The sequence below is a fragment of the Pistacia vera genome, unplaced genomic scaffold, assembly GCF_008641045.1.
Source record: "Pistacia vera cultivar Batoury unplaced genomic scaffold, PisVer_v2 Contig172, whole genome shotgun sequence".
Classification (NCBI taxonomy): Eukaryota; Viridiplantae; Streptophyta; class Magnoliopsida; order Sapindales; family Anacardiaceae; genus Pistacia; species Pistacia vera.
Genome location: NW_022195812.1, coordinates 179,601 through 204,999, shown reverse-complemented (window position 1 = coordinate 204,999; position 25,399 = coordinate 179,601). Strand labels below are relative to the sequence as shown.

The 25,399-nt window shown below is 37.4% G+C and overlaps 4 protein-coding genes across 4 annotated transcripts; 1 reads left to right on the top strand and 3 right to left on the bottom strand.

The window, feature by feature from the left end:
- Positions 1–4,373: 4,373 nt before the first annotated feature.
- LOC116125831 (protein transport protein SEC31 homolog B) lies at positions 4,374–13,766 on the bottom strand. Its single transcript, XM_031411535.1, has 22 exons — positions 13,246–13,766; positions 12,398–12,455; positions 12,145–12,267; positions 11,428–11,524; positions 11,307–11,343; positions 11,088–11,193; positions 10,914–10,971; positions 10,592–10,689; positions 10,285–10,404; positions 9,783–9,825; positions 9,362–9,465; positions 9,153–9,280; positions 8,519–9,068; positions 8,276–8,368; positions 7,627–7,812; positions 7,332–7,545; positions 6,675–6,790; positions 6,405–6,563; positions 6,043–6,168; positions 5,677–5,947; positions 4,911–5,149; positions 4,374–4,817 (listed from the first exon to the last, which is right to left on the bottom strand). Exons 1-22 carry the CDS (start codon positions 13,560–13,562, stop codon positions 4,722–4,724), a joined length of 3,339 nt encoding a protein of 1,112 aa, XP_031267395.1. The 5' UTR covers positions 13,563–13,766; the 3' UTR covers positions 4,374–4,721.
- Positions 13,767–18,059: 4,293 nt separating this feature from the next.
- Positions 18,060–18,735, bottom strand: LOC116125826 (lactoylglutathione lyase-like). Its single transcript, XM_031411529.1, has 2 exons — positions 18,409–18,735; positions 18,060–18,323 (listed from the first exon to the last, which is right to left on the bottom strand). The coding sequence occupies exons 1-2, from the start codon at positions 18,733–18,735 to the stop codon at positions 18,060–18,062; spliced, it is 591 nt and encodes a 196-aa protein (XP_031267389.1).
- Positions 18,736–20,161: 1,426 nt separating this feature from the next.
- Positions 20,162–21,259, top strand: LOC116125825 (EEF1A lysine methyltransferase 4-like). Its single transcript, XM_031411528.1, has 3 exons — positions 20,162–20,572; positions 21,005–21,118; positions 21,231–21,259. Exons 1-3 carry the CDS (start codon positions 20,389–20,391, stop codon positions 21,257–21,259), a joined length of 327 nt encoding a protein of 108 aa, XP_031267388.1. The 5' UTR covers positions 20,162–20,388.
- Positions 21,260–22,739: 1,480 nt separating this feature from the next.
- LOC116125824 (lactoylglutathione lyase-like) lies at positions 22,740–23,415 on the bottom strand. The gene is made up of 2 exons (XM_031411527.1): positions 23,089–23,415; positions 22,740–23,003 (listed from the first exon to the last, which is right to left on the bottom strand). The coding sequence occupies exons 1-2, from the start codon at positions 23,413–23,415 to the stop codon at positions 22,740–22,742; spliced, it is 591 nt and encodes a 196-aa protein (XP_031267387.1).
- Positions 23,416–25,399: the final 1,984 nt, after the last annotated feature.

Below are 25,399 nucleotides of genomic sequence, written 5' to 3'. Positions count from 1 at the left end.
CCGAACGAGCATTTAAGAGGGTTCAGCTTCATTCTGTAGAGTCGGAGTATGTCAACAATCTCAGCGAGATGCGAAATATGGTCCGTGGCGGCCTGGGATTTGACCACATGTCGTCCACGTAGACTTCCATTGTCCTTCCGATCTGGTCGAGAACATTCGGTGGACTAACCTCTGGTAGGTCGCACCTGCATTCTTGAGGCCGAAGGGCATGACCTTGTAGCAGTATAGCCCCCGGTCCGTGATGAAGGTAGTATGCTCCATCTGGCTTATACATCGGATTTGGTTGTATCCCGAATATGCATCCATAAAGCTTAACAGCTCGTGCCCCGAAGTGGCGTCAACGAGCTGGTCTATCTTGGGAGAGGGAAGCTTGTCTTTCGGCAAGCCTTATCAGGTCGCTGAAGTCTACACAGGTTCGCCACTTGCCGTTTGGCTTTTTGACCAGAACCGGTTAGCAACCCAGGTCGGATAGAGAGCCTCGCGAATAGACCCTTGCGGAGAAGGTTCTCCACTTCCGATTTTAACGCGGCGTACCGCTCCGGATCCATTGCCCTTCTCTTCTGGCGAACTGGCTTAGCTTCACTGTTGACGTTCAGTGTGACAAATAACGTTCGGGTCGATCCCGACCATGTCTGCATGCGACAGGCGAACAATCAATGTTCTCCTTCAAGAAGCTTATTAGCTCAGAGGCGAGCTCGGGGCTGAGACAGCTTCCGATCTTTAGCGTTCGGCTCGGTTCCTTTGGATCAACCGACACCTGCGACAGATCTCCACCGACCGCTCGGGGAATTTCCTGAACTCCGCGATCTATGTTATCCTCTGCCGGACCAGGCTGTGGCTCGGTCCGCTGATCGCCATAGCGTGGCGTGTGCACATCGCGTGACGCCCTCCTTTGTCGGCCACTGGACCGATTTTACATAGCATTCGCGAGATGCGCTCTGCATCCGCTTACCTCCCCTATCCCCGTTGGAGTGGGAACTTCATTTTGAGGTGATAAATGGAAGTGACTGCCCTGAAAGTTCTCATAGAGGTCGCCCTAAATCCCATTAAAGGCTGATGGGCAGTCCACGACCAAGAATTCTGTAACCCTGTCACTTCACGTAATCGCCGAGCGTGACTGGGAGCTGGATCGTTCCATTGGGATCAGGTGATCCCCTGTAAAACCATACAGGCATCGAGGCTGGCTTCAGGTCGGCCTCGACCAGTTCATTCTATCGAAAGCGGATTTGAACAGGATGTTCACAGCGCTTCCGTTGTCTACAAGCATTCGCAGACATTATGACACCCTATCAGGGGCGTGATTACCAGAGCATCCTCGTGAGGGTGGTGCAAGCGAGCTGCCTCTTTCTCACAGAAGGTGATCGGTTCCTCTTTTCGGGCTTTTGAGTCGCTCCGATGTATTCATTACCCTAATCGGTCGTGGCGAGCTTCGCGAGCATACTTTCCTGCGCTCCTCGGGTGTTTCCCGCGAGGTGAGGACCTCCAAAGATTATATTAACGCTGTCGTACCCGCTGCGATGACGGCGCTTCTTCTTTCGCTCCCCTTGGTTTTCTTTGGGGAGTCATCAATGTACTCTTTGAAGTGCCCCTTCTTGATGAGCTCTTCGATAGCCTGCTTTAGAGCTCGGCACTCATCAGTGAGGTGCCCATTACCCCGATGGTAACGGCAATACTTTTTGCTGTTCCTGGCCGTACAGGTGTTTTCATGGGCTCGGCTCCCGGCAAGCTGGCCTCCTCGGATTTGTCGAGAGTTGCGGATACGACACATTCAGCGGAGTATATTGGGTCGCGTCGCGATCGCGACGAGGAATAGGAGCATATGACTTTTTCTGCTCATAGCGGGGTTTTTTCCCTTTTCGCTGATCGGCGTATCTCCTTTGCGATCAGCTCGCCTGTTATCTTCCCGACCAGGCGTGCTGCTGGATGTGCCGTGGTCGCGACGACGGAGTGCTGCCAATGAATTCTCTATCCGGAGATGCTTTTCTGCCAGGCTATGAGACCTGTGTGAGGAAATGTTGTCCTCACCTGCAGTTCTTTCCACAGGTCGGTTTGCGGGCGAACTCCAGCTATTATAAGAGTTCGGATGACTCTTCTGGTGCGTGAGCCACTTTGTTGAGCTCCCTGTGGAAACGATCAATATAAGACTGCAGGGATTCGTCTCTCTCTTGCCTTATATTGCTGAGGTAGCTCAAAGGCATTGAAAATTTTCGGTTGGCTTGGAAATGCCGGAGGAACGCTGTGCTCATCTGAGCCCACGAACCAGATATCCCGCCGAGAGCACCTAAACCAACGCTTGGCATGAAGAGTCATGTCACGGCCAAGCAGCGGCACTTCGCAAGTCCGAAACCTGGTGGAGCTCCATCAGGTCGTTGAACTCATATAAGATCCTGCGGATCGTAGTTTCCATCGAACGGTCGCATATCTGGCATTCTGAACCCTGGTGGAAGCGGAGCAGCCAATATTTCAGGAGAAAACGGGGATCAGAGGCGACCTGCGCCTGCTCGTTTTGCTGCTCCTTTAGCCATCCAGAGCTCGCTGGAGCTCCTCAATCTGCGGTAAAGAGTCAAATGGGGGTCGTTTTCACCCATGCGAGCCCGGCCCTCTCGTTCGGTTCAGGACAGTTCGGAGGTCGGATTCCTCCTCACCTCGGCTCGCATTTCCAGCCGCGCTCGACACACGCTGACTAGAGACGCGCGAAGTGGGTGGATAACGCGGGGCACTTTCACGACCCTCGCGGTGGTATGAACCGCCCCGCGAGGTGTGGTGGCCACCCGCATGAGAACGACGGGATCGTTCTGCTGGTGGTGATCGAATCATCGCGCCCAGCATTTTCGCTCAGGTTTGGTTGCGACTTGGCGTGGGACAGCTCGGGATCTACTTTTTCACCGAGTCTCAGCTTTGCTGACACCCTGCTCGGGGCGCCCTTTGTATTCGCTGGCCCTTGGGAGCCTGTAGGCTTACTTTTTGCCACTTGCTTACCCTTGCGTTTACGCGCTGCAGTGCTCGCGCGGCGGGCTATCGCCCTTTGCCGCGCTTTCGCGCGACCTGCTGGCGTTTTTGGCGGTTGCACCGCACCGGCTGTCGCGGACGACATGCCTTGGTCCAGACGGTCTAACCTCTGGTTGACCGTCTGGAGAGTATTGTCGAACCTCTCCAGGTAGCTTCGGATGGCAGGGTCCAGTTGCGGAGCCGCCGGGGTATTCCCGACAGCATTTTGCGATACTGGAGGTATGCTGGAAGGGTTGTCCCTCGGGTCGCGGGGACTCCTTCTGCATGTTGATTCCCCTGCTCCGGTTCAGATTGGCGGGCCATTGTAGCTGTCAGACCAGTAGGTCCAAGGTTTTCCTGATGAAGGATAGACGCTAAATCAGCCCCTCCTTCTAGCGCCAAACTGTTGATGCTGTTTTTCGGCACCAACCAATTGTCACGTGGGTTTTGTTCTTTGATGAATTAACGCCCGTGATAATGGGTATATAATGAAATAAATGCTAGGAAAACTTAAAGTGGTTCGGATGCTAAGGTGCAAGTCCTACATCCACTGAGTTGTATTGATTTTAGTGTTGGTCAGGTCGCTAAAGCGTACTGACGTACAAAAGTTATGAAAAGTGAGCTACTCTTCTCTTTTTTACAAGTGAGAGAGTTGTCTTTTGGTCATGAATGAACCAACCCCCTTAATGGTGAGTTTTTCTACATTTTATATCGAATGGAAGCGTGTAACATCATTAATCTATGGGTTGGTGTGATTGTCAGCACGTCATCCATCTTCACGTCCCGTTTTCCCTTTTTCCAAGCTGACTTTGCATGACTTGCTGCAGAGAGATGGACGCGTGTAAGCTCCATGTTTATTCGCAGGTCTGACGTGCGCACATTGCCCTGACAGGGGCAGGTCACCCAGCGTGACTCATCCTACGTCAGCCCATTGTTTTCCCGGGTATAACAAAGAGTATTCAAATTTCAAACCCATATATTAGAGCTTTTAACCGTATGAGAATCAATGAGGGAATTCAAACCTAAATACCGTGAGAACGAATCACAGGTTTAACCATCCTGCTAACCCCTTGTAGGGCATTTAAGTATCAAAATTTACTTTACATGACGCGAACAACATGAATCCATTATTTTTCTGGTAAAAATTATGAACACTGCCTGGAGAAATAGAGGCATGGCAAAACCTTGAGGAAGAATGGAATGCATAAGCAAAATGAAAAGAGGAAAAAGTAAGCAATATTATTAAACCCGGATAGTTGATAGAATAGAATCACATGGGTGGTAAAATTGTTGGCCACACAGAAATAATAAAAACAAAAAAAAAAAAAAAAAGGTGACAAAAACCAGATCAACTAAACACTAGCGGACTTGAGGCCCCAAAAAAATTAAGAGCGAAAAAAAACATTTTATAAAACTAAATAAACCAAACTCTATTTGCTCAAAAATACTACAAAATATCAACTGAATAACAAAATCAATGGCCAAGTTCATTGATGTTCTGAAAACTATCTTCACTAACTGCCCTCCCAAATTGAGAATTTGATGTGAAACCCAGTCAATATCCTGTAAGTAAGAAAACCAAAGGACCAAAATCCTGTTGTTGCAATTGAGTGAGCAGTTCTTGTGTACATCCAATATAAGATCAGTGCCCCAAGTAGATCACCAAATATGTGAAAAAAAAAAGCAAAAAATATGCAAACAGGGGATTAATTCCCTGAGGATTCTGTCCGTTCTTAACTTAGTCTTACATTCTGCCTTGTCTTGATCATTCTTTTAAGTGTAGCTAGCCAGAAATTGCACTCATCCCACTCACTAGTGGTGAGAAGTACCTGTTCCACGCAGAGTGAAGAAATAAATAATCATTTGAGCTACCAACACTAGCAATAAAATAATAATAATAATCTTGTACTTCCTGTTTTTACCTGGATTTGTAGGGCTGTACCAAAATCATTATTGTCCAAAGCTTGGCAAAGCTGAACAAGCTTATCCGCGGCATTTTTAGAGATGTCCCCACTGTTAAGTTTGGCAAACAAGGCACCTATTTTCTTTGAATTATCTTCAATTTCACGCTTTTTGGCTGGATTAGCACGGGCACCTCCCAGTGCTTCTGCTGTCTCGTTATAAAGTCTTGTCAATGTCATGATGACTGGTTTTTGATGAGCTGCAGAAAACATGCAAAATCAACTCAAGTTCATAAGATTCATCAAATCAAGAAATAATTAAAGAATATGGAGAGCTAGCTAACAAAGCAGAGGCATTATTTCTCTTGTAAAACTGAAGAAATAGAAATATTCTTTAACCCGTAAAAGACCAGAATCAGGACTTCCGATGACTCTAAAAGTGAGCTACTTCATACCACATATTGTTACACAAACCAAATCATTTGCTTTTGTTCAACGCTCTCTTTGAAGAAGAGAAGGCAACAAGATACTTCTTTTCATTTGTTGTGACAAGCATATATACATCTATGGAAGACACAGATATTGTGGCAAAATACACGCCTACAGCCACCATCGATTGTGTATAATGCCTCAAAGGCGACTGGAGTTCTTTTACATTTCAAGTGATATTCCAACATGTTTATATGACATCAACTTTGGCCACAACCATCAGGGCTACCAGATCTGATTTTAAAAACCCTTGATATAAATTCATTTCTCCACCAACTAAAAAGAAAAAATAAATTACCAGGCACATTTGAAGTGTCAACGGTCTGTATTGTAGGTGGTGGTGCTGCAGGTGTTACAGCTGGTTGTACAGGTGCTGCCTGAGTAGGACTAGTTGGTTGCATTGATCCCATCCCAGGTCTTTGAACAACCCCTGAACCAGTCATTGGCATAAATCCCATCGGTGCAGTTGTGGGAGCCACAACCTTTGGGCCAGGAACAGATCCCAGATGTGATGGCCCATGTGCATCAGGCCCTGGCGGTACAGGATGATAACCTGGGTTAGAAGTTCCCTGAAAAAATTCATGCAAACAGTTTCTTCAGTATACCAGTCAGAAAACAATATATACCACAAAAAGACATTCAAATCTTAAGTAGATATACTGACAGGATACAATTGAGAACCCAATGTTGGTTGCTGATATTGATCTGCATTTCTCAGCACGGGAGGAGTTGAAGGAATAAAGGGTCTCATAGCAGGCTGTGTGGTAGCAGGAGAAGGAGCAAAATTTGGCTACATGAAAAGGGATATAAATTTGATTAATCATAGAAAAAAGATTCCACAGAATATATTTACTTTCACTGACAAGGTATATCTTACAAAACAAATCTGAGAAATGATAGTGCACTGTAAGCAAAAACTATACTCCAAAGCCACAAATTTTTCCAGATAAGTAACAAGAAAGAATCTTTTGTCCAATAGTGATTAATATGAAGATGAAAAGAAATAAACCAAGTAATTCGGAGTACCTGAGTTGCTGGAGATGGTATAAATAAGCTAGGTTGTTGCGCAGGCTGATACTGTACAGGAGCACCAAATCCTCTCCCATTCCCATAAGGAGCCAATGGTTGTTGATAATTGTCACCATAGCCAGGAACTGTCTGATGCAATTGGGCAGGTGCTGGTTCCTGAGCAATACACAAGACAAGACAAAAGTGTAATTCAGAGAAGACAGCACAAAATCGAACCTGAACTGTAACAAGAACAAAATTCTAGAAATAAACAGTAGATATAATCACCTGATAATATTGATGAGAGGAGTCAACCATGCCAAATTTGGATTGATCAACACCACCATGCACTGCTCTATCTTGTACTTCAGAGTTCTCATAAGCCATAGCAGTAGCTTCTTTCTCTGTAACAATGAATCAGAAGAAATAATCAGCTGGTATTAAATACTGCAAGTAGCAAGATATATGTGTGTGGGGGGGCTATAGACCTATAATAACCCTTGTTCCATCTAAACCATCACATGGAACCAGCTGAAACCAACAATGACAGTAATTTGGACTCATCAACTTGAGAAATATTATGTAATGGTCATTTTGTGAAACACAATTGGGAGATTAGTAATACAGACTGATAAAATAATAGGAAAGTTAGACGTACAAATTACACATACAGTTTGAGAAATACAAGGACTAGGAATACAAACCTCAGAAGGCACCAGGTTTATTCCCTTTAGGTTCAGAAAAGGATGCACCATGCTACCAACATTTTTAAGAAATTTGACTAGAAAATATTTGTGCTATTACACAAAACTCTGAATACATTTGATATCCAGTTCTCGAAAGAAAATAAGTGTTGTTGAAAAAGCACAGCTACCACCTCAATTAGAAGAAATTTAGATAATATGTCCATTAGTACCAAAAACAAGATAAAGCAGAAGCACATACCAGGTTCGATAGAGCAAGCAATACGATCTCTTAAGACCGTAAGTTCAGGTGACAATTCATCTGATCCCAAAAGTTTCAAGTACTCCATTGCAGTTGTTAGAAGCCCTTGGCTAGCTAAAATTTCAGCATACTTCTCAACAAGCTTGCACAGAGATGCGCTAAATCTCTTCTGTCCAGTTGCCAAAGCTAAAACAATAGTCTTCTCCATCAATTCCTAACCAAAAGAAACATTGTTCAAATATAACAACTTCCTACCAAAAGATGTGTTGAATATTACTAAAGGTAGCGCACATACCTGAAGAAGATCAACATAGGATTTCCCTTCATGCTCAGCTGCCAGGCTCCTTGACCAAATTTCCACTGTTTTGTCAATGTTATTTGCACATATATAGCAGAGAGTTGCCGCCAGTGTATTACCAGCTGCCATTAGCTTTGAAGCAAGTGCATCACAGAGCACAGTCCATTCCTCTCTCTGAGCAAACTGAATGAAGACAAGAAAGACATCAGTTGTCAGCAAGCACATAAATTTGAGACGAAATCTCAAACATTCTATGTGATAATTTTTTTTTTTTTTTTTCCATAAAGAGCTAATAATAATGTCACAAGTGACTAGGTAATCAATGGGATTGTATGACTTGCGCAAGTATAAGCAAAAGCACTAGGCCAAAATCAATTCAAGCAGATCATATCATCTGCTAAGTTTTTTCAGCAACATTCAGCATAAAAAGGTACAGTAACTCTCAAGCATTTTCAGAAAAGAGTAGGCCACTGATGTTATCAAGTCCAGCACCTCTAATTTTGCTCCAATGTTAAAGTATCGTGATATTTAGACGATCGTCAATATCAAGAAGAAGAAAATACAGATAATCTCATCAATGTAATATGCAATGCATTCTCACAGCATTATAAATTCTATATTTTCTTCCCAGAATTCAGAATCTTACCGTACAGAGAAGAGCAAGTGTTTCTTTCCAGAATTTCAGAGGCCTGGTGTTCACAAGGCTCAGGAGATCATTATTCACCATTGCAGACACAACCTGAAAGCAAACGATCAATGTTTAAGTTCTTTAAAGCACAAGCCCAGTTGCAAACATTCAATAATTCATGAGATGAAAATGTCGCTATCCAATCTTAATTAAGCAAAAAATCAACAGATCCGCTAAATACAAGAGTAAAATTTAAGCTACCTTTAGATAAGGTGAACGACTCATCTTGAGATATTGATCGCGTGTGCTCTCCCACAAGGCACCACCACCAACATGGGCAATAACTAAAGCATCAGCCATTTTATTTGCAGATATGCACTGTGCAACTGCCCCCTTGTAGTCTCCCACAACCAAAGCACGTTGAACACTGTCATCAAATGATGGATCAGAACTCTCCTCCAGTCGATCCGTTACTTCCTGCATTTCTTGTGCACTAAGAACAGAATCCTCAACAAAAGTATTGACAGAAGTTGATACAGGTGTGTCAGCTTTGGGACTTGGAAGATTATTAAAGAAATCTTCCCCATTATCAGTAGCAAAGATTGAGGCTCCTTTATCCCCCTCGTCTACCACTTTATCTGTTGCTGATTCCTCCAGTGTAACAGCATTTACTTCCTCGGAAAGATCATCTGGAACAGTATCTTTTTCCTCTTTAGGTAAACTAAAACCAAAGTGGGTAATCAACTTTGTCCTCGCATCATCTTCAAACATAACTTTCAAGAAACCCCAAGTTTCACGGTCATCCTCAGACCTGTTTGGAAACTCAAAGGAATGAATAGAGAGTTATAAGCAGGCAAAGAAGAAAGAAGATTTGTATCCAACACAACCAACATACTTGCTCTCTTGCGATTTTTTCTCACATAAAATCCTCAGTGAAGACCTCTCTCCATTCTGTATTGATTCTTCAAATTCAGATGAACGACTCACCAAACTGTCTTCTGTAACTAAGTTGTGCACAGAGATCTGAAAAAGAAACACAGAACAATAATAATTAGAGAAAAGTCACTGAAGCTGAAGTGAATAGGAACCTTGCAATAAAATTACCTCTGAAGCACCAGATGACTTGGGATGAAATGAAACAAGCTTTCCTCCAAAGCCAAAAGATGCTCCAATGGGACGTTTATACCACTTCGGGGCTCTCAAAGGAGCTGCATAGAAAGGATAGCATGTAAGGAGATTTGAAAACTTATTCTCTTGTGAACAACAAAAGCAAATACAGAACGGAAGCCACAAAGAGAGCTAGAAAATAAAATTTTAGAACATTAAAAAAAAGTTGCCCGTTATCTGATTTGAAAATTGCAATTTATTTCCAGTTGTAAACACTTTCAATCACCAACTCTCTACCAAATAGAAACTCAAAAATCAGCAATTACAATTATTTAAAACATATTATTTTGGTAAAATATGAGGCATTATCATTTTCATGCCTGTTTATTTTTTATATATGAAAAAATAACTAAATTACCTGCACCAAATTCATTCTCCCCCACACCATATCTGCTGCAACCCTGTGGAGTGAAAAATAAATACCCATGCAAAATAAGGCCAAAATGATTTCTATAACATCATCAAAGGAAACTATAATATTTCTCCTATGCTGAGTCAGGGAAACAAAGAAAAAAAATGAAAAAAGTTTATATAAAATACAACCCTTCTCAGTTATCAACAAGTTTTCAGATTCTATGTTTGGACAATCTTCTGGGACAGAAATCTAAAATTTCGTCTAACATACACAAATACAAGCCAGCCTTATTCACAAATTCAAAATAAGGTGCATAAAATACGAATGTATCTTCCAGAAAGAAGTTTCCATAATATTCCACTATTTTATAACATGAAACTTGAATATTGTCCACATTCAGAAAGTAGTTGGAATCCTTCAATATTACCATGTTATAGATATTTCACTGGTTTCATAGCAATGAGCTGAAAACAATTTCTTCTGGAAAGACACAGTAAGACCATACCTCAACATTATAAATTCCAATTTTTCCATCAAATGATGATGCAGATATCACTCCAGGTATCTTTGGATACCAATGCACATCAAAATTCCAGTTGTTTCCAGCTGGCAGTTCAGTGACAATCTGCATTGAAGTTTAAAAAATAATAATAATAATAATCAGTATAATAAATGTCACCATAGAAAAAAGTTCTGTCAACACATGAAGAACATCACAATAAAAATACATGCTGAAGAGTAATTCAGACCAAAAATTACATGGTTTCTAAAGGAAAGGAGGAGGACCAAAACTCACAAACAGATTCCCCTACCTCACCAGTAACTGTGTCCCAGCAAATGGTACGGTTATCCTTTGCACAAGTAAGCAAATAGGAACTGTCAATTGGACACCAGGACATTGCAATTACACCTGGTGAAAGATAAGCAGTTAAACATAAGAACCTTGAAACTAAGTACATTCCCCTATGAAAACATATAGTACTATTGACAATGGGGAACCTTCATTGCAATCAAGGAAAAGTGCAGTCTCAGAAAAGCAGTAAACATAAATTAACTAGCTAAAGTGTCACTGACAGGCAAGCTGGCAAAACATCAATAAATTTACAATGAGAATCATTTTGCAGAGCGTCATACCTTTCGTGTGCCCCACAAACTCCCTAACCGGTGACATGACATTCCGCATATCCCAAAGCTGCTCCCAAAAACATCATTAAAAGTTTACAAAGTTTAACATCAGTCCACAGGTAAAACTAATAATAATATTATAAGCATACAAGAGTGTGTGTGTGTGTGTGTGTGCATCATTACCCTCAGAGCAGGTGAACCATCTTCGTCAGATGCAACAACAAGCTGAGTGGCAACATCAGGATTCCACTGTAGAACTGAGCACCGCCTCCGAATTGAATCGGTAAAACTGCCAATTAACAGAAACACATTAATTACAAATTGCAAACACAATCATATGAAGGGAATCATGCAAAAATACACAGAAAGTTTAAGCAATAAACATTAAAATCAAGCCCTTACCTTATTACAGGTTTTTGCTTCTTTAGGTCCCAAACCACTGAAAATAGAAGAAAAATGTTCAAATTATCAATAAAAAGAATAATAAAGTAACAAATAAATCTAAGGTTTTCCATTTCCTCACCAGTTGTTCCATTATAGGAAGTGGATGCTAATATGTGTTGAACCTTGCTATTCCAAGAAAGAAAGGAAATTTCACCTTGAGCAGCAGAACCACTACCCTGCATAAAGATGTTACAGACCATGTCAGATCCCATGTAGATTTATATAAAGGAGAAAAATATCTCAGGTTAACCAAGGAAGACAGCAAAAGAAAAACACAAAAACAGGCAGTTTTTTAGATAGAGATCCTATGTCTAGTGTCAGATAAATATTCCTAGAACATTTCAATAGCAGCAAAAGGTGCTCAACTTTGAATATATTACAAAATTAATTACCCAAAAAAAAAATATATATATATATATTACAACATTAGCATTAAATCAAGTCAAATACAACAGCAAAGACACAATTAAACTATTATTTATAGATGCAGGTATCTTAAAATCGAGAAATATCCCCGGAAGTAGAGTATTCTTTTCAAGTAAATAATCCAATTACTCTAATTTACCCTGAAATCATAAAATGGTTCTGATGGAGGCGAGAGAAAAATATCCTCAAACAGATCTTTCCATAGTATTACAGCTTATAATGTAAAATTTTATCATATTATAGACACATTTCACAATCTCAGCAATTAAATATCTACAAAAGCTGGCAAAAGCAGAATTTCCTAAAGTGGTGAGCAGCAAGATGAATACATGAAAAACAAATTTATCCAGAGATATAGGAGGCAACTTACCTTGAGTGGAGGAAAATGAGAAGGTTGAGTTGGTTCTGCCAAATCCCAAATGCATATTTCACCATCATCGGCCCCAGAGGCAAGCAAGTTTGGGGCAATGGCATTAAATTCAAGACCACGAACCTGACATTGAGGAAACAAAATTACATAGAGAGAAATAAGTTTGTCATCCAATCATTACATATTTGAAGATCAAACAAAACACATCTAACACACAGAGAACAGTAACCTAATTAGAAAAAAAGAAACTCACAGGTCCTTTGTGCCTTGAAAGATGTCCAACAAGAGGATTTCCAGCTGTTCCAGCAGAACTGAGAAAAAAATTATAAATAAATCATTTTGGTCTCGAAGTACAAGAGCATTTTATTCCTACCATTGGCTAGTATAACTGAAAAGCATCCTTACAGCCAGACAACAGATTAATTACATACTGTTTTTAACATTTGAAGTAAAACATCATTGCCAAGCTGTAAAAACCCAAAATTTAAATGAGCACTATACACTAAAATCTACATAAACAAGAGTTCAAACTGCCATAATTACCAGTATTTCTGATTAATTGCAACAACAGCTTGTCTTGAGCTTTATAATAACAAACACAGGATAATGCTGAAATTAAACATGACGTGGATACTAAACTCAAAGTAACCCCTAGTTTGGAACTTGTGAACAAAGAGAGACTACAGTCTACAAAAGAAAAAAATCGAAGACATTTGAAATGCCTAAAATTTGCAATGAAGAAATATGGAGAAACAAATTAAGCACCTTAACGGCACAGGTTTACAAATGCAGTTACTATAAGTGATGAATTCCAATAGAACCCGTATGTCAAGAACTAAATAAACCATAATTCAAATTCATCAAATTTAACCAAATTTCATGCGGCTAACATCAATACAACGGCCTTACCAAATACAAACAAAAACAACAAATCAGAACCGAGCTAGATCAGTACAATTACCCAAATTTTCAATTCATTATATTTTTCAGAATGCAATAACCAAATCATAACATTACCCCCAATTCACCAAAATTTCCAACAAATAGAATTAAAATAAATCCGAAATTATTAAAATTTTCAACAAAATAATAATTAATTACCGGATCAGAGTGAGAGGGTTCCAGAGATCGATACTCCCATCGACGAGCCCACCAGCCACAAGCCCAAGGGAGAACTCCTCCGAACCGGATCCATTTTTACCCCAAGCAAGCCGGTTGAACCGTTCCGAGCTCGGCGACTCGCCAACCACGGGGAGATCACGATCTTCCGATTGAAAATCAAGTTTGAAGATCTCGAGATTGGCCGAGGAGCTAAATGACAGATCAACGGCTCCTGCCATCGTCCCCGCCGCCATGTAAGGCGCGTCCGGCGCCAACGCCACCGACGCCGATCTATTCACTCCTTTTATACACGCCATCGCACACAAAATTAACTACACCAATTTCGATCCGTGAGTAAGTTTGTGAATTCACCACGCGGATCTGAGAAATGATTATTTCTGGTTTTGAAGAATTTTAGGGTTTGATTTTGATTTTGATTTGATCTGATTTTTAAGACGAAGAAGAGAAGAGAGAGGTGTAACACTCTATCTCTCTTTCTTTCTATTATCTATCTCTCTCTGTGTGTCTCGACTCTTTCTGTGTGTGATTTTTGGTTTGTTGTTTTTAATAATTTATTTAATTCTACGTTTTTGATGAGTGGTTTTGTTCCGCTGTGGCTGTGCTCCATTTTTATTTGTGCTTTGTCTGTGTTGTACCTTGGGCGAGACTGAGCTTAAGAGGGTACTTTTGTACTGTTTGTATTAGATATTGTAAAGTATTTGGCTTTGTTCTTTATGTCCCATTATTTGCATAATGTATTGAAAACCCCTTATTGTTAGTGATAATTTTTTTTTTATATTCATTTAAAATATGTAAATCTATTTTTACCCATTTAGATCACTTAAGAAAATTAAAATGTTTCATTTACCTCTTTTCTTTTAATTATTTTGTTAAATTATTCTCTTAATTATAAAGGTGTTCAAATATGACCATGTGTAACATGGTGACTTAAGATACAGCATGACCATGCATTTCCATCTTCGACTAAACCGCATTATCATAATGAATTCTCTTTTATAGTTTTTAATTCATAAGATCGAGAAAATTAGGGCTAGAAAGAGGAAGAAAAGAGAAAGGAAAGAAAGATAGAAGAAAAAGAATGCCTTTAGACATTAGTTTTATGTTCACTTGAAATATTAAAATGCCCTTCAAAAGTTTTAAATGTCACCAAATTAGTAGTAACAATAAAGGGGTTTCTAATAATTTTAAAAAATACCAGGTACTAACAGGATTAAATGATTTCTCAAAAGGGTATATAAAATTTACCCAGAGTTTTTGATGTAGTCATGTTCTCCAATGAGCTCATGACGAGTGTATCATCTTAATTTATTTTTATGTTTCAATTAGTTAAAAACTGAACAGACAAAAAAGCCCTTAATTTTTCCCTAATTTTATGTGATTTAGTATAAAACAGTTTGTCTTTCAGAATAAAATTGAGGGCAAATAGGTAATAAAAAGAACTCGCTTCCACAGAAAGTTTCGGTATCAGCATTTGCAGAAAATCTATTCGTTTCAGCAAGGCTGAAGCGTGTTGTCAGCTTGTCCAATAGTATAGTGACAAGTGTAATTTTAATGTTTCATATTTACTTAAATGAAAGGGGTTGATAATGGCTGCACTTAATAACAAATATTAATACCGATAAAATAAATAATAACTTTTGCAAATAATATCTCAAAATTTTAATTTATAAACTACAATTCAATAAATAAATAAATTGCAGCCTTAAATTTTGATTTTTTTTTTCATATAGAGATGGCGCAGGGCCAGCGGGTTTCATATTTCCCGTCCCCGCCTTATCCCCGCTATGGGGATGATGGTCCACGCTTCGTGTTGGGAAGGAGGTCACGAGGATGATGGTCCATGCTTCCTGCGGGGAAGGGGTGACTCCCGTCCCCACCTTGCCTACTCCCAGCCTAGTCCTAGATGTAGGGTTTTTCCCAGCTTCATTCCTTACACCACGGGAAGAAAATCTCTGGACTACGTCGTTAGTGATTGGAGGCTGGAGAGGAAGGACAACATCGATGACTAGGTTGTGGCTATGGAGACTTGAGCAGCGACTGTGGGATGTTTAGGATTGAGTGAGTGTGGAAAAAGTGGAATATATATATGGAAGACATTTATGTAATTAAATAAATATACCAAAGGTTATTTTGTAATTTAAAAGGGTTTGGGGTGGGGCGGGGAGACATTTATCTCGTTGCTGCTAAGGCTACAAACGAACCGAATACGAATGAACACCCCCGTTCAAAAAATCGTTCGATAAGCACAGAAGGGTGTTCAAACTTGAACGAATACATAATGGCCATTCGAGTTCATTCAACTAATAAAACGAGCAGTTCGCGATCATTTGATTAATTGTTCGAATAACTTGTAAATACATGTTCGAATAACTCATTTGAATACCTGTTTTAAAATTTGGGTTGTGCGGGTAAGGGAAAATGTGGAATTGAGTTTGAATTTTTGTTTTAAAATTTGGGCTGGCCAGGTTTGTTTGTTGGTTATTTGGTTCATATATATGTGTGTGTATATATATATATATAGATAATGTGTAACTGTGTATATACAAAATTATCATGATACATATATATTAATAATAGATTAAATATGTTTAATATGTTATTAAATTATCAAAATTATAGGTTATCATATATATATTATCATTACATAAATTATCATAAATATTTTAAATATCTACATATATATTTTATATCAACACCCATAAATTTATAATGGAATAAGAGCAATGGCGGATCCAGCCACTTTTTGGGCCACCCTCAATTTTTTTTTTAATATTAATATGTATAATTTATATATTTTGGCCTACCCTATTAATGAACAAAAATAGTAATGTATAATAAATTTTTATTTTGGCCAACCCTAAAAAAAATTTTTGGATCCGCTATTGAATAAGAGTGTATTGTAATATATGATAAAAAAAATGTGTAATTAATTTGATTATAATATATATATTATATATTTTATTTCGCCCACTCTAAAAAAAATTCCTAGTCCGCTATTGAATAAGAGTGTATTGTAATATTGATAAAAAAATGTGTAATTAATTTGTTATATATTATAATGTAATTGTGTATATACAAATTATTATTATAAATATTAATCATATATTAAATATGTTTAATATGTTTTAAATTATCAATATTATATATTATTATTATCATTACTATCTACATATATATTTTGTATCAATACCCATAAATTCATAGTGATATGAGAGTCATTGTAATATATATCAATACAAATGTGTGATTATTTATGTTAATATATATATATTTTATATATTATATATATGATTGGTCATGGCATATATCATTTGATTATACAATATATTATATTCATAAATTCATCATACTATATTTAATTAAGTTATTATGTTATTAAATTTGTTATGCTATATATCACTTGATTACACAATATGTTACGTTCATCAATTTACCATACTATATTTATTATTTATTAATTGAAATGTTATCTCATAATATTTAATTATTGATTACATTTGAAAAAATATGAAGCTATTATGTTATTAGATTTGTAAAATTATATATCCCTTGATTTTACAATCTATTATATTATTAAATTTGTTATGCTATGTATCATAATAATTTATTATTTTTTAATTAAAATATTACATACTTATATATTTAATTATTGATGACATTTGAAAAAAAAAAAATTCAAACATATTATATATATAAAAAAACAAAAATATCATAATATTTTATTATTGATTACCATTGAAAAAAATTCATCCAAACTAAACTAAACATAATATAAAAAATAAAAAAACTGAAAAAATATAAATATAAATAACAATATACACCATGTTTTCGAACATAAACGAACAAATCAGCAAACAGATTGTTCACAAACGGATGGATCAGTCAAACGCAATATGTTCGCAAACATAATCAAACGAACACCCCATGTTCGAACTCGAATTGAACATATTATCGAACGAACATTGAACTGTTCACTAACAGTTTGTTATCGAGTTGAATTGAGCTATTATCGAATGAACATTGAGCTGTTTGCGAACATCTCAGTTCGTTTTAACCCTAGTCGTTGCTTTTTTGGGGAGGGACGGTGGTAGGATAGGTCCCCGAATTTCCTGGGACAGCACCTATCTCTAATTCAAGACATTAATATTTGGAGTTAACGACTTTTTCTCAACCAAATAATGGCTTGACACTTTTTCATATACCAGCTTTTAAAATACCACTTTATTACCCAAATTTATATTCTGGCAAAGAGTAGAGAGCAAAATCGGTATAAGCTATTGGGGTTTTTGAAAAGGAAAGACCGATAAGTCTTTTGGTGATGGAAGATTAGATTTGGATGGTTGGGATTGATCGAAATTTGACTTGAGAGGGGCAGTTGCACAAACCTTAATCGCTCAACTGCCGGCAATTAGCAGAGTCGACTAGAGTAAAGTTTGAGGGGTTTTGGTGAGTTATGATTGGCTAAGAGAATGATAGTAGTGTGGAGTCGCAACCATGCCGGAATCAGAAGCAGAATATAAGTTTGGATAATAAAGTAGTATTTTAAAAGTATGTGGGTGGGAAAGTTCATGAAGCCATTATTTGGGTGGAAAAAGGCGTTTACTCTTAATTTTTGTTATTAATTAATTTTAAAATAAAAATTAGATCATAAAATAAATTAAAAAGTGGAAAATTCTGGACAAAAATTGAAGTCAAAACATAAAATTATGCAATACGATCACACTTAAAATAACTGAAAACAAGTTAGAATCCTAAATTTATCAAAGCAAAAACATCAGTAATTAGGGTAGGATCTAATTAGTTGCATGATCATCGTCACCATTTCTGGTTTCAACTGGTGGGTTATGCCTGTCGAATGGGAGCTTTATTTGGCCCAAGGAACCAGCAGGAACAAGCTTAAGATTTTCACAGTTACATATCTCGATCATGAATCCATCTGGATCGTTGAAAAACAGCTGATCGATTGCAGTTCCACTTTCATCATCCTCCACTGTTCTCTTCATGTACTTTATGTTAAACTCCTTCAATCTCTTCTCGATTGCTCCCATGTCTTCACACTGCAAAAATACTTCAAATTCAAATTAAACAACAGTACTCATTTATGAAATATAATCTGATTATTAAAATCTAATTTAAATTAACCTGGAAAGAGATGTGGTTATCCATGGGATCCAGATGATCAGTATCAGGGAGCCTATCTTCATCCTTGGACTGCACCAGGTGAATTCCAACTCCATAGTTGAACAACCACGCACCATCGAAATCAAAAGCCGGTGGTCTTTCAATCAACACAAAACCAAGAACCTTGGTGTAGAAATCTATGGATTCCTTCACATTTCTGCACAGCCTCGACACGTGATTCAGAGCCATCAAAGGGAGTTCTTTTCCTTCATTGTTTTTCTCCTCAGCTTCCTCTTTGTCTCTTCTTGCTTGAACTTGATCCCCATTGGCCTTACTGTTCTCCCCCATCGTCCTGTGAATAGTACGTACGTACTTCAATAACTTGTTTAACTAATGTTGCTGCGTTTTCTGAAGAATGGTGTGGAGGCAGGACTAGGAACGAGGCGGCGGGCGACAGGTGGAGAGGACTGAGAGGACTGAGGAGGAGATAGAAGAAGACACGCGGAGGATTGCATGAAATGGACGCTTATATTTTGTCCAGCTGACAAGTTACATTCTGAGTTTCAGTGAAGATTTTCTATTCCAAGTTAGTTTAAAACAAAGAATTTAGAGTTCGGTGAATGAAGGCATCTCTATTTCAAGAAATACAGTATTTGTATTTGTATTATATAATTTGATTTGAATAATAAACTTCGTTAGTTACATTGAAACATGATATATTTTTATTTGAATACGCGTAACCAAATATATTCTCATTGACCCATCTCTCATAAAGACCAATCATTTAATATATATATATATATACACACACGATTTCTCCCCGACCCACCTCCCTAAAGACCTTATTCATCCACCTCTTATAAAAACCAATTATCCACTACGTATATGATTCCTTACCAACTGACCTCCTAGAAAGACTAATTATACAATATGTATATACGGTATCTTTCTAACCCATCTTCCATAAAAACCAATTATATAATATATCTCGCAAAAAGTTGACCTAATGGTCAAAGAGGTTTGCTCCCTTCCTTGGGTTCCTATGTTCAAACCTTGAGACCACCTATCACAATAATATTGTGACTTACCTGATCTATCATTTGAGCTTGTAGGGTGTTCAATAAATCTTGGAGATTAGTTAAAGTACGCTCAAACTAGCCAAAATATTCCGGTTACAAAAAAAAAAAAAAGAAACCTAATTATACAATATATATATATATATATACACACACACACACACACATACACGATTCCTCATCGACTCACCTACCATAAAGACCAATTATGCAATATATATTGTCAAGTGAACTTGAACTTGAATATTTAGGTAATCATTTTACGTGATTCGAATACAAAATCTTTGAATAATTTATAGCTTTGCCCTCCTACCACAAACCAGGGATTGTTATAACAGTAATGCTAGTTTTATAAAGATATATACAAAGAGAGCATATAAAGACAATCCCCACACTTGATTTTCATGATTTCTTTCTTTCTATCTTTTTCTTTTTTCGTTTTTTCTTTATTTTTTTCTTCTGAATAATTTATAACCCTCTTTATATGGGTCTTTATAAAGGTATCATTTTTCTTGTTATAATACACTATTATACATTATCATTGTATGATCCACTATTCTACACTATTGTTCGCATGATACACATATCCAATGAAAGGTCTCCGAGTGGTGGGACGTACGTAAAAAAACTTTTTCGATGAAAATAATGTACTTGGTTAAGTTGACTTAGGTAGTACTCAAACATTCAATTCCACGACCGGAGGCAGGTGAGGCTTCTTCTTATGTAAGGCTAAATTTAACCAACACAATCTAGGGCCCACTACGGCCCAAAACTAAACTCACCCCCACACGCACTCTCACGCTCAGCTGCAAACGCCATCAGTATCACTTCTCGTGTCTTGTCTCCACCCAAGCGGAAAACCGGACGACCCGAAATTCGAATCGGATCGAATCAAACCAAACCCCAACCTCAACCCGAACCAAACATGTACCGAGACGTCTCCAGCTGCAACACCTACAACTACGGTGACGCGCTCTACTGGGACGCGCGCTACGTGCAGGAGACCGGTTCCTTCGACTGGTACCAGCGTTACTCTGCTCTCCGTCCTTTTGTTCGCAAGTACATCCCTACCTCTTCGCGTATTCTCATGGTCGGCTGTGGCAATGCCCGTAATTTCTCACTTACTTTCTGTCTCTATTTATATCTTCCTTTTGATTCCAAGATTTAGTAATTTTTTCAATTATGATAATTTTTGTAATTTTCAGTTTTGTTTGCTAGGGAAGTGTGAGAAATTGTTGTGATTTTTATAATTAATTGTGCTTTGTGTTTGGTTTATGAGAAAGTGTTGATTTTTTCAGAGAATGTGTTTGATATTATTAGAAAACTTTTATGTTCTCATAAGATTTCTTGTTTCCTGTGTTTTAAAAAACAAAGAATCGTATGTACTTTATGCTTTGTTGAAGTTCGTTTCGACGTCTGTGATGATGTTACATATCACTAATTGTGGCTTCATTATTTGCAATGTCATTTAAGTTTGGTCATGTTTAATTGGTTCTTCTCGAGAAATATTATAATGGAAAATTTATTTAAATGCTTTGCAGTTATGTCTGAGGACATGGTCAAGGATGGGTATGAAGACATAATGAATATTGATATTTCTGCAGTGGCCATTGAGATGATGAAGAGAAAATATGAGTATATCCCTCAGCTAAAATGTATCCTGTTAAAGAAACTTCTGAATTAGTGTCGGTTGCGAATTCTTTATTTGTTTTTTACTCATGTAACCATGCCTACTTCTGTCTTTGTTTTCTTTATTGATCTCAATAGACATGCAATTGGTGAAATATATCATTTGATTATATAATATATTATGTTCATAAATTTATCATACTATATTTAATGAAATTATTATGTTATTAAATTTGTCATGCTATATATCACTTGATTACACAATATGTTATGTTCATCAATTTACCGTACTATATTTATTATTTATTAATTGAAATGCTATCTCATAATATTTAATTATTGATTACATTTGAAAAAATATGAAGATATTATGTTATTAGATTTGTTATATTATATATCACTTGATTATACAATCTATTATGTTATTAAATTTGTTATGCTATGTATCATCATAATTTATTATTTTTTAATTAAAATGTTACATACTTATATATTTAATTATTGATGACATTTGAAAAAAAAAAATTCAAACATATTATATATATTAAAAAAAAAACAAAAACATCATAATATTTTATTATTGATTACCATTGAAAAAAATTCATCCAAACTAAACCAAACATAATATAAAAAATAAAAAACCGAAAAAATATAAATATAAATAACAATATATACCATGTTTTCGAACATAAACGAACAAATCAGAAAACAGGTTGTTCACGAATGGATGGATCAATCAAACGCAATATGTTCGCGAACATAATCAAACGAATACCCCATGTTCGAACTTGAATTGAACACATTATCGAACGAACATCGAACTATTCACTAATAGTTTGCTATCGAGTCGAATTGAGCTATTATCAAATAAACATTGAGCTGTTTGCGAACATCTCAGTTCGTTTCAACCCTAGTCATTGCTTTTTTGGGGAGGGACGGTGGCAGGATAGGTCCCCGAATTTCCTAGGACAGCACCCATCTCTAATTCAAGAGATTAATATTTGGAGTTAATGACTTTTTCCCAGCCAAATAATGGCTTAACGCTTTTTCATCTACAAACTTTTAAAATACCACTTTACTACCCAAATTTATATTCTAGCAAAGGTTAGAGAGCAAAATCGGTATAAGCTATTGGGGTTTTTAAAAAGGAAAGGCCGATGAGTCTTTTGGTGATGGAATATTGGATTTGGATGGTTGGGATTGATCAAAATTTGATTTGGGAGGGGCAGTTACACAAACCCTAATCGCTCAACTGCCGGCAATTAGCAGAGTTAACTAGAGTAGAGTTTGAGGGGATTTGGTGAGTTATGATTGGCGAAGAGAATGGTAGTGGTGTGGAGTTGCAACGATGCCGGAATCAGAAGTAGAATATAAGTTTGGATAATAAAGAGGTATTTTAAAAGTATGTGGGTGGAAAAGTTCATGAAGCCATTATTTGGGTGGAAAAAGGCGTTTACTATTAATTTTTGTTATTAATTAATTTTAAAATAAAAATTAGATCATAAAATATATTAAAAAATGGAAAATTCTGGACAAAAAATGAAGTTAAAACATAAAATTATGCAATACGATCACACTTAAAACAACTGAAAACAAGTTAGAATCCTAAATTTATCAAAGCAAAAACATCAGTAATTAGCGTAGGATCTAGTTAGTTGCATGATCATCGTCACCATTTCTGGTTTCAACTGGTGGGTTATGCCTGTCGAATGGGAGCTTTATTTGGCCCAAGGAACCAGCAGGAACAAGCTTAAGATTTTCACAGTTACATATCTCGATCATGAATCCATCTGGATCGTTGAAAAACAGCTGATCGATTGCAGTTCCACTTTCATCATCCTCCACTGTTCTCTTCATGTACTTTATGTTAAACTCCTTCAATCTCTTCTCGATTGCTCCCATGTCTTCACACTGCAAAAATACTTCAAATTCAAATTAAACAACAGTACTCATTTATGAAATATAATCTGATTATTAAAATCTAATTTAAATTAACCTGGAAAGAGATGTGGTTATCCATGGGATCCAGATGATCAGTATCAGGGAGCCTATCTTCATCCTTGGACTGCACCAGGTGAATTCCAACTCCATAGTTGAACAACCACGCACCATCGAAATCAAAAGCCGGTGGTCTTTCAATCAACACAAAACCAAGAACCTTGGTGTAGAAATCTATGGATTCCTTCACATTTCTGCACAGCCTCGACACGTGATTCAGAGCCATCAAAGGGAGTTCTTTTCCTTCATTGTTTTTCTCCTCAGCTTCCTCTTTGTCTCTTCTTGCTTGAACTTGATCCCCATTGGCCTTACTGTTCTCCCCCATCGTCCTGTGAATAGTACGTACGTACTTCAATAACTTGTTTAACTAATGTTGCTGCGTTTTCTAAAGAATGGTGTGGAGGCAGGACTAGGAACGAGGCGGCGGGCGACAGGTGGAGAGGACTGAGAGGACTGAGGAGGAGATAGAAGATGACACGTGGAGGATTGCATGAAATGGACGCTTATGTTTTGTCCAGCAGCTGACAAGTTACATTATGAGTTTCAGTGAAGATTTTATGTTCCAAGATAAAGGTAGAAGTTGACTAGAAAGTACTACCAAATAAAATACTAGCCAGTTAAATAGGAAAGTATTACGAAGTAAAATTTAAAAATTTATAAAAAAACTTCTTAAGTTTGTTAATTTAACTAAATACCTTAATATATAAAATTTTTGTAAAATAATAAAAACATCCTCACCCACCCTCAGTGCCAAATTCTGGCTACCACCATCAGAATCTAGCCAAAAAATGATGTTACGATGCAGACCGGTCAGATCTGATAGATAGGGTGTCGATAAAACCTTTTCTAGCCAGATCTACCATGAATCTGGTCAGAAAAGGTCAGATCTACGGCCAGATCTGGCCTTCGACGGTCGAAAAAGTCTAGATCTAGCCGTCAGCGACGACCAAAGATATGACACCATTAATGACAGTCAAAGAGCCGGAAAAGGCCAGATCGGTGAATTACCAGCCAGTTCCGGTGTTTTGTAGGCCGTTGTGATGGTGGTTGCCAGAATCTGGCAAGTATGGGTGGATGTGGGTGTTTTTGTTAATTTTTAAACTTTTTCTGGGGGTATTTGATGAAATTAATAAACTTAAGAGGTCTAAAAGTAATTAAAAAATATTAATATTTCTCAAATAACAAAATAAACAATATTTTGGGAATAGGATTGGGAATATAGATAGAAATAATGTGCCAAACACATGTTCGGTGAAGGAAGGCATCTCTATTCCAAGAAATACAATATTTGTATTTGTATTATATAATTTGATTTGAATAATAAACTTCGTTAATTACATTGAAACATAATATATTTTTATTTGAATACACATATCCAATACGATCACTTATATCTACGATGTCTCATCGATNAGTACGTACGTACTTCAATAACTTGTTTAACTAATGTTGCTGCGTTTTCTGAAGAATGGTGTGGAGGCAGGACTAGGAACGAGGCGGCGGGCGACAGGTGGAGAGGACTGAGAGGACTGAGGAGGAGATAGAAGAAGACACGCGGAGGATTGCATGAAATGGACGCTTATATTTTGTCCAGCTGACAAGTTACATTCTGAGTTTCAGTGAAGATTTTCTATTCCAAGTTAGTTTAAAACAAAGAATTTAGAGTTCGGTGAATGAAGGCATCTCTATTTCAAGAAATACAGTATTTGTATTTGTATTATATAATTTGATTTGAATAATAAACTTCGTTAGTTACATTGAAACATGATATATTTTTATTTGAATACGCGTAACCAAATATATTCTCATTGACCCATCTCTCATAAAGACCAATCATTTAATATATATATATATATATACACACACGATTTCTCCCCGACCCACCTCCCTAAAGACCTTATTCATCCACCTCTTATAAAAACCAATTATCCACTACGTATATGATTCCTTACCAACTGACCTCCTAGAAAGACTAATTATACAATATGTATATACGGTATCTTTCTAACCCATCTTCCATAAAAACCAATTATATAATATATCTCGCAAAAAGTTGACCTAATGGTCAAAGAGGTTTGCTCCCTTCCTTGGGTTCCTATGTTCAAACCTTGAGACCACCTATCACAATAATATTGTGACTTACCTGATCTATCATTTGAGCTTGTAGGGTGTTCAATAAATCTTGGAGATTAGTTAAAGTACGCTCAAACTAGCCAAAATATTCCGGTTACAAAAAAAAAAAAAAGAAACCTAATTATACAATATATATATATATATATACACACACACACACACACATACACGATTCC